General features: G+C 52.3%; 1 protein-coding gene across 1 annotated transcript in view; it reads right to left on the bottom strand.

Moving 5' to 3' along the window:
- Nucleotides 1–4,439: 4,439 nt before the first annotated feature.
- The window catches only part of LOC144606040 (scavenger receptor class B member 1-like), a 39,850-nt gene continuing 34,400 nt past the window's right edge, over nucleotides 4,440–9,889 (bottom strand). Inside the window, exons 12-15 of the mRNA XM_078421826.1 lie at nucleotides 8,667–8,740; nucleotides 6,918–6,969; nucleotides 5,646–5,798; nucleotides 4,440–4,541 (exon numbers count right to left, since the gene is read on the bottom strand). Coding sequence (XP_078277952.1) covers nucleotides 4,440–4,541; nucleotides 5,646–5,798; nucleotides 6,918–6,969; nucleotides 8,667–8,740 — 381 coding nt within the window. The remainder of the gene's footprint in view (nucleotides 4,542–5,645; nucleotides 5,799–6,917; nucleotides 6,970–8,666; nucleotides 8,741–9,889) is intronic.

The following is a 9,889-nucleotide window of genomic DNA, read 5'->3' as shown; positions in this document are numbered from 1 at the left end:
ACACTCTGACTTAGTCCTGACCTTACAAAATTGTCCTACAATGAGCAGTTTTGCAAATACTGACGATCCACCCGTGACACATAGTTCCTCTTCCCCAAATGCTCCGTCTGGCTGGTGCCGCACAACATCATGTGCAGCTGAGGGAGGACGAGATGTTTTTAAACTGAACACGGTTCCTCAGTTTCTCAGAGCCACAGTACTCGAGCGCCGCAGTACCCGAGTACTCGAGAGCCACAGTACTCAATAGCCGCAGTACTCCAGTACTCAAGAGTCACAGTACTCAAGAGCCACAGTACTCCAGTACTCAAGAGCCACAGTACTCGAGAGCCACAGTACTCCAGTACTCAAGATCCACAGTACTCGAGAGGCACAGTACTCGAGAGCCACAGTACTCCAGTACTCAAGATCCACAGTACTCGAGAGCCACAGTACTCGAGAGCCACAGTACTCGAGAGCCACAGTACTCGAGAGCCCACAGTACTCGAGAGCCACAGTACTCGAGAGCCACAGTACTCGAGAGCCACAGTACTCGAGAGCCACAGTACTCGAGAGCCACAGTACTCGAGAGCCACAGTACTCGAGAGCCACAGTACTCGAGAGCCACAGTACTCGAGAGCCACAGTACTCAAGTACTCTGGAGATGATTGGCAGCCGGCCGTCGGGCGTTGCTGCCCTGGTCACTACATGTCTGTTGTGAATGGGAGTGCCTGCAGCCACTGTGTTACTCCCTCTTCTCAGCTGAAGAAAAGGCTTGCTCACTGCAAGACGCAATTCCCCAGCTCCGAACAGTGGAAAGCACAGGGGGAGGGAGAGGGTCTCACAGAGAGAGCATCAGAAAGAGGAGGAAAGGTTCTTTAAAGAAGATATAAAGAGACTGAAGTGAAATGGAGACACGAGAGACTGCAGGGCCCTCCATCCATTCCCTCCACAGACGCTGACTTCCGCCAGCACCTCCCCTTTTCTTGCTCCAGGTTACCTCTGTAGATGGAGATCGCGCACTCTGACCCCACGCTCTCAGACCCCGCGCATTCTAACCTCGCGCTCTGACCCCGTGTGCTCTGACCCGCGCGCTCTGACCCTGCGCTCTCTGACCCCGCTCTCTCTGACCCCGCGCGCTCCGACCCCGCGCTCCGACCCCACGCACTCTAACCCCACGCTGTCCGACCCAGCGTGCTCTGACCCCGCGCTGTCTGACCCCGCCGCTGTCCGACCCCGCGCTCTCTGACCCTCCACCTTTGAGGGTGACGTGGCGGGGACTTTCTGCCTCTCTCTCCCCCGTGTCCCGCGAGTCCAGTGCTCGGCACGCAGTCCCAATGTAAACACGTTTGTAGGAAACTTAATGGAATAAGAATGATATGATTCTCATATAATTGGGCAAATGACATTGGCAGAAACAGTTGGAAGGAGGAATCGACAAAGTTCTTTCTGATTAATTCTCTGGAGCTGCTGGACATTGGAGTAGGGTTGATGGAGCCCATGGCAGCGCGGGTGAAGCGGGAATATGGGGGGCGAATGTCCACACTCGCCCGACACCGGTTGCTGGACCAGCTGAAGGGGGTTCGTGCAACTGGACTCATGCCAAAGCGACTCACAGGGGTGGGCCAATGGAAGCTGGGAAATTAGATTAAAGTGGTTGTCAATTCAGCCACTTTGGTGGCAAGAACAGGAAAGCAGACTATTACCTGAATGGTGGCCGATTAGGAGAAGGGGAGATGCAACGAGACCTGGGTGTCGTGGTACACCAGTTATTGAAAGTAGGCATGCAGGTGCAGCAGGCAGTGAAGAAAGCGAATGGTATGTTGGCATTCATAGCGAGGGGATTTGAATATAGGAGCAGGGAGGTTCTGCTGCAGTTGTACAGGGCATTGGTGAGACCACACCTGGAGTATTGCGTACAGTTTTGGTCTCCTAATCTGAGGAAAGACATTCTTGCCATAGAGGGAGTACAGAGAAGGTTCACCAGATTGATTCCTGGGATGGCAGGACTTTCATATGAGGAAAGACTGGATAGACTCGGTTTGTACTCGCTGGAATTTAGAAGATTGAGGGGGGATCTTACAGAAACTTACAAAATTCTTAAGTGGTTGGACAGGCTAGATGCAGGAAGATTGTTCCCGATGTTGGGGAAGTCCAGAACAAGGGGTCGCAGTTTTAGGACCGAGATGAGAAAGTTTTTTTTCACACAGAGTGGTGAATCTGTGGAATTCTCTGCCACAGAAGGTAGTTGAGGCCAGTTCATTGGCTATATTTAAGAGGGATTTAGATTTAGCCCTTGTGGCTAAAGGGATCAGGTGGTATGGAGAGAAGGCAGGTACGGGATACTGAGTTGGATGATCAGCCATGATCATATTGAATGGCGGTGCAGGTTCGAAGGGCCGAATGGCCTACTCCTGCACCTATTTTCTATGTTTCTATGAGCCACAATGATACACCAGCAGGTGGCGCCGTCCACGGCAGCCTCGCCAACAGCCTGTCTCCTCCCTTTCTTCTTTTGTTGTTTTTAGTTTGTATTAGTTGTATGTTTTAGTATATTTTTAGTTTTTGTATTATGTGGGGATGTTGGGGGAAACTTTAAAATCTATTCCCATGTCATATCACCGTCTGCACTGCGGCCTAACATTGTGGAGCTGGCGGTCCTTTTGTTGAGGATCGACTTCGGGAGCTCCAACCGCAGGAGAAAGGGAGGAAGAGGGTAAAAGCTATTGGCCTTTCCATCACAGTGGGAAATGTGAGGTCGCTGAAAAACAAGAGGGATTTGCTGCCTGCACTGGTGGGGACTCGGTGGGAGTGCCGTGAGTGCCGTGATCTCGGTGTTTGCGGGACATCGCGCCATGAGGACATCCTGGAGTCTAGTGCGAGTGTGGACGGCTTTCTGACTATTCGGCCGGACTGGGACTGCAGAGAGAGTGACAGCGGTCGGTAACTCTGGTCACATCACGGTGAAGGAGCATGTGTGTGGCCCGGACATTGGACTGATGGCTGTGGGTCTCTGCTTATACTGTGTGCCCTGGGGATTCTCACAGGCTGCTGTGCTGGCTGTTTAAGTCTGGCTATTTAAGTCTATGTTTAATTTTTATGTGGTTATATATCTTGTTGCTTTTATTTGTATGACTGTCTGGTAAATTACATCTCACTGTACCTCGGTACACATGACGATAAAGGACCACTGTGAAATTATAATTGCTGGTGAATGTGATTGGATTGAGAAACACATGGGGAGAGTGATACATCTGTGGCCAATAACAGGGAGGGGTTGGGGTGGGGGGACTGTGGGGGAGAGGGAACTGTGGGGGTGGGGGGACTGTGGGGGTGAGGGGACAGTGGGGAGGGGGGACTGTGGGGGAGAGGGAACTGTGGGGGTGGGGGGACTGTGGGGGTGGGTGAGGGGACTGTGGGGGAGGGGGGACTGGGGGGTGAGGGGACTGGGGGAGGGGGACTGTTGGGGTGGGAGGAATGGGGGAGGGGGGGTGAGGGGACTGTGGGGGTGAGGGAGAGGGGACTGGGGAGGGGGGACTGTGGGGGAGAGGGGACTGGGGGTGGGGGGACTGTGGGGGTGAGGGGACTGGGGGAGGGGGGACTGTGAGGGTGAGGGGACTGTGGGGGAGGGGGGGACTGAGGGTGGGGGGGTGAGGGGGGGGGTGGGGGGACTGTGGGGGTGGGGGGACTGTGGGGGAGAGGGGACTGTGGGGGTGAGGGGACTGTGGGGGTGGGGGGACTGTGGGGGGAGGGGGACTGTGCGGGTGGGGGGACTGTGGGGGTGGGTGAGGCGACTGTGGGGGAGACTGAAGAAGGGTCTCGACCCGAAATGTCACCCATTCCTTCTCTCCCAAGATGCTGCCCGACCTGCTGAGTTACTCCAGCATTTTGTGAATAAATCGATTTGTACCAGCATCTGCAGTTATTTTCTTATACCGCATTTCCTTCTGGCAGCTTCAAAGATACTGGTGATTGGTGATGGTGATTGAAAATCAAAAGGTGACAGTGTCTCAAGATTGTGGGATCAATGGTGAAACACTAGTGTAGTTGCACAATGTGTGAAACATGCAGCGTGTGTTGAACATGGTGTACAATGTGTGAACAGTGGTGACAATGTGTGAACACTGGTGTACAGCGTGTGTGAACACTAGTGTACAGCATGTGAACAGTGGTGACAATGTGTGAACACTGGTGTACAATGTGAACACTGGTGTACAGCGTGCGTGAACACGTGTGCAGCGTGTGTGAACGCTGGTGTACAGCGTGTGTGAACACTGGTGTGCAGCGTGTGTGAACACTGGTGTGCAGCGTGTGTGAACACTGGTGTAATGGTGCATCCGGGGCCCACGCCACAGCCGCCCCACCCCCTCCCTCCCCGCCAACTATGCCAGCCCCTGTCGCCGGTCACTCCAGCGCTTTGTGTAAGCCGCTCCTTCACATCGCATCTCTAAGCCTGCACCCACCTAGAACCGGGTCTGGGCCTTGATGGCAGCTCCCTCCGCCTCTCCTTCCCGGAATCCATGGCCTCCACACCTGGGCTCGTGGGGCCCACGCTTGGATCTCTTCTGCAAAGGAGGTGGTGTTGTCGTGTTACATTAAGCACTGGCACTTTGCTGCATCGGTGGGGCTCAGATCTTGGCTAAACCCTGGCCCCCTTCACCAATGCTCACCCACCCCTGAACCCTGCCCTCACTCACCCCTGAACCCTGCCCTCACCGACCCCTGAATCCTGCCCTCACTCACCCCTGAACCCTGCCCTCACTCACCCCTGAACCCTGCCCTAACCGACCCCTGAACCCTGCCCTCACCCACCCCTGAACCCTGCCCTCACTGAACCCTGCCCTCACCCACCCGTGAACCCTGCTCTCACCGACCCCTGAACCCTGCCCTCACTGAACCCTGCTCTCACCCACCCCTGAACCCTGTCCTTACCCACCCCTGAATACTGCCCTCACCCACCCCTGAACCCTGCCCTCACCCACCCCTGAACCCTGCCCTCACCCACCCCTGAACCCTGCCCTCACCCACCCCTGCCCTCACCCACCCCTGACCCCTGCCCTCAGTTGTCAGCTGATGCATGAATGTGCCCTTCTTTCCTGACCCAAGCTGTAAATATAATATAACTCCTCGTGCTCAGTGCCAGGGTGGATGAACTCCCACCCCGTACCCTGGACAAAGGACTGCTGGGATGGGGTAGAGGCAGATATGATAGTGGTGTTTAGACAGGCACACGGATATGCAGGGAATGGAGGGATATGGATCACTTGCAGGCAGAGGAGGTCAGCTTGGCTGGACATCATGTCCAGCATGGACATTGTGGGCCAAAGGGCCTGTTCCTGTGCTGTGGTATGTCCTAGATGACTGGGCTGACCACTCGTGCTTGTCTGACCTGTGTCCACACGGATGATTGTGAAACATCCTTGTCCACAGTTTACATCCGGTCAGCTTCCCTTCAGCAAGGTCTTGTGGTTTCCAAGCACCAATCTTTTTGTCTCTTTGTGAAATATTGAAAACATTTCCTGCACAGGTTTGTTCAGATTGGGCCATCTTGGCCTTTCCCCTTTCCCATTTATTTTTCATCATTTAGCTTCTACATTCAGCAAATGCAAGATTTCTTGAGGTTGGTTATCTTCATGCCAGAAGTTCAACGTCACACGTTATGTTCCTACCTGTTGCATGGAGATGAATGCAAGGATGGCGGCCGATGCCAGCAGTAATGCAGCAATGGCCAGGAGCAGGTATTGCAGGATCTGCAGCATCAGTGGGATCACCGCCATGAACATGTAGAAGTTGTCCAGGATCGGGCCGGAGATGTTCCCACTCTGGCCAAGAGCAGAAAGTTCCATCAGCAACAAAGTGGTTACAGTCGGCACAAATATAGTTTCTGATACTTTGAATGGTGATGTAGATGAAAGGTTCCTCATTGTGTGAGCAGTCACGTAACATTTACTTGGCTGGGACTTTAGAGAAGTCACGGTCTAGCCGGCACTCGGCAAGTCACGCTGTAGGGTGGGGAGTTAGGGTGGGGAGTGGGACCGGGAGCTCTGGGACCAGGAATGGCTCTGCAGGTAAGGTCGGCAGGTATGGCTCGGCAGGTGAGGTGGGCAGCTATAGCTCTGCAGGTGAGGTGGGCAGGTATGGCTCTACAGGTGAGGTGGGCAGGTATGGCTCTACAGGTGAGGTGGGCAGGTATGGCTCTACAGGTGAGATGGGCAGGTATGGCTCTGCAGATGAGGTGGGCAGGTATAGCTCTACAGGTGTGGGCAGGTATGGCTCTGCAGGTGAGGTGGGCAGGTATGGCTCCACAGGTGAGGTGGGCAGGTATGGCTCTACAGGAGAGGTTGGCAGGTATGGCTCTTTAGGTGAGGTGGGCAGGTATGGCTCTACAGGGAGATCGGCAGGTATAGCTCTACCGGTGAGGTTGGCAGGTATGGCTCTACAGGTGAGGTCGGCAGGTATGGCTCTACAGGTGAGGTCGGCAGGTATGGCTCTACAGGTGAGGTTGGCAGGTATGACTCTACAGGTGAGGTCGGCAGGTATGGCTCTACAGGTGAGGTGGGCAGGCTGTAACATAGACAATAGGTGCAGGAGGAGGCCATTCGGCCCTTCGAGCCAGCACCGCCAGTCATTGTGATCATGGCTGATCATCCACAATCAGTAACGCGTGCCTGCCTTCTCCCCATATCCCTTGATTCCACTAGCCTCTAACTCTAACGCTCTCTTAAATCCATCCAGTGATTTGGCTTCCACTGCCCTCTGTGGCAGAGAATTCCACAAATTCACACCTCTCTGGGTGAAAAAGTTCCTTCTCACCTCAGTTTTAAATGGCCTCCCCTTTATTCTAAGCCTGTGGCCCCTGGTCATTGCCCTCTTGGCTGCTGCTTTACCCCAGCGTGGTATTAGCCACAAAGACCTTGATTGTAGATGCCGGTTGGACTTACTTCATCGAACCACATGAGAGGCAGCAGCATGGTCCTCATCTTCCCTGTCAACCTGCTCAAGGAAAGGCAAGGTTTAGTTTGCGGCCTGAGATTCTCCGCTGGTCCCTTGGAGAGGTCCCATAGACACTGGGCATGGACAGGAAAGGTTTAGAAGGATATGGGCCAAACGTGGGCAAATGGGATTATCTTAGATGGGGCATCTTGGCTGGCAAGGATGAGTTGGGCCAAATGGCCTGTTTCTGTGTCTCTGTGACTACCTCAGGCAATTTGCAACCATTTACTGTAACAGAAACGGTCCCATCCAACGGCCCACATTCGGCCCCGATCCCTTTAGGGATCTTACCCAAGTACTTATCCAAATGCCTTTGAAACATTATAATTACACTGCCTCTACTATCTCGTCTGGCAGCTCGAGCATGCAGGTACGGCAGGCAGTGAAGAAAGCCAATGGAATGTTGGCCTTCATAACAAGAGGAGTTGAGTATAGGAGCAAAGAGGTCCTTCTACAGTTGTACCGGGCCCTGGTGAGACCGCACCTGGAATACTGTGTGCAGTTTTGGTCTCCAAATTTGAGGAAGGATATTCTTGCTATTGAGGGCGTGCAGCATAGGTTCGCTAGGTTAATTCCCGGAATGGCGGGACTGTCGTATGTTGAAAGGCTGGAGCAATTAGGCTTGTATACACTGGAATTTGGAAGGATGAGGGGGGATCTTATTGAAACATATAAGATAACTAGGGGATTGGACACATTAGAGGCAGGAAACATGTTCCCAATGTTGGGGGAGTCCAGAACAAGGGGCCACAGTTTACGAATAAGGGGTAGGCCATTTAGAACGGAGATGAGGAAGAACCTTTTCAGTCAGAGAGTGGTGAAGGTGTGGAATTCTCTGCCTCAGAAGGCAGTGGAGGCCAGTTCGTTGGATGCTTTCAAGAGAGAGCTGGATAGAGCTCTTAAGGATAGCGGAGTGAGGGGTATGGGGAGAAAGCAGGAACGGGGTACTGATTGAGAGTGATCAGCCATGATCGCATTGAATGGCGGTGCTGGCTCGAAGGGCTGAATGGCCTACTCCTGCACCTATTGTCTATTGTCTATTGAGCCATTCCCTGTGAGGGGACAAATACTTCCTCATTTCTCCCCTCCAACTTTAAACCTCTGCACTTTAGTTTTAGACACGTCTACCATGGGGAAAAATCTAACAATCGATCATATTTATGCCCCATAATTTTACAAACATCACACACCTGGAGTATTGCGTGCAGTTGTACAGGGCCCTGGTGAGACCACACCTGGAGTATTGCGTGCAGTTGTACAGGGTCCTGGTGAGACCACACTGGGAGTATTGCGTGCAGTTGTACAGGGCCCTGGTGAGACCACACCTGGAGCATTGTGTGCAGTTGTACAGGGCCCTGGTGAGACCACACCTGGAGTATTGTGTGCAGTTGTACAGGGCCCTGGTGAGACCACACCTGGAGCATTGTGTGCAGTTGTACAGGGCCCTGGTGATACCACACCACACTGGGAGTATTGCGTGCAGTTGTACATTAGGGTGAAGGCGAGAGATTTAACCCAATGTCACGTAGAGGTACAAGGCCCTCAGGGTGACCGTTGGGCGGTGGCTTAGGGTTACTCAAGGTCATGAGAGTGTGGGGTTAAAGTTGGTTCAGTGTGGGATCATGGCAATTGTCACTAGCTCACAGTGACTACACTCCTTACAACAGGTAGGAATAAAGAGACCAATAAACACTTACGGTATTCCTTTAACATTTTTTAGAAACAGATTTAGTTGTAACTTAATGGAAAAGTTCAGAGGGACTCCCGTCATCTGAAAGATGAAAAATCTATTAGACTAAAACGTTCTGAACCGAACGGAACTCCGGTTTGGTAACTGGTCACACGAACAGATACAACCTGAAATCTGACCGTCTATCCCGCCAGAATTCCTGACCTCTGCCGTTCCATTATTGGTGTGGGTTTCGTGTCCCATGTACCGAGGTTTGCGTGCTACACAATTAAATCAGATTGGACCAAACTCAAGTACAATCAGGCAATACATAAATACCAGAAGTGCAAGATATAGTTTTGCAGCAGTGTGATGTTACAGTTACAGAGGAAAAGAACAATGTCCAAATTGGGTAGATTGGAAGATCAAGACTACACCCAAGTTTATGAGAGAATTATGCACTGATGGAAAGAAGCTGTTCCTGAATTGGGTGGTGTATGCTTTCAAACTTTTGTATCTTGTCTAACAGGAGAGGGGAGAAGAGGGAATGACTGGGCCAGTGAGGGCTCCTTGATTATATTGGCAGCTTTCCTGAAACAGTGTGAAGTGTAGATGGAGATGCTTGTCTACGTGATGGGCTGTCAGTGTTATGGCACGAGGCAGCAGTGATGGAATACTGTGTGTGATGGAATACTCAGAGTGATGGAATAGACAATAGGTGCAGGAGGAGGCCATTCGACCCTTTGAGCCAGCACCACCATTCAATGTGATCATGGCTGATCATTCTCAATCAGTACCCCGTTCCTGCCTTCTCCCCATACCCCCTGTGATACTCAGAGTGATGCAATACTGTGTGTGATGGAATACTGTGTGTGGTGGAATACTCAGAGTGATGGACTACTCAGTGATGGAATACTCAGAGTGATGGACTACTCAGAGTGATGGACTACTCAGAGTGATGGAATACTCAGAGTGATGGACTACTCAGAGTGATGGAATACTCAGAGTGATGGAATACTCGGAGTGATGGACTACTCAGTGTGGTGGACTACTCAGAGTGATGGACTACTCAGAGTGATAGACTACTCAGAGTGATGGACTACTCAGAGTGATGGACTACTCAGAGTGATGGACTACTCAGAGTGATGGAATACTCAGAGTGATGGACTATAGACAATAGACAATAGGTGCAGGAGTAGGCCATTCAGCCCTTCGAGCCAGCACCGCCATTCAATGCGATCATGGCTGATC

Source organism: Rhinoraja longicauda, chromosome 25 (assembly GCF_053455715.1).
Source record: "Rhinoraja longicauda isolate Sanriku21f chromosome 25, sRhiLon1.1, whole genome shotgun sequence".
NCBI lineage: Eukaryota > Metazoa > Chordata > Chondrichthyes > Rajiformes > Arhynchobatidae > Rhinoraja > Rhinoraja longicauda.
This window is presented reverse-complemented; position numbering and strand designations above follow the sequence as displayed.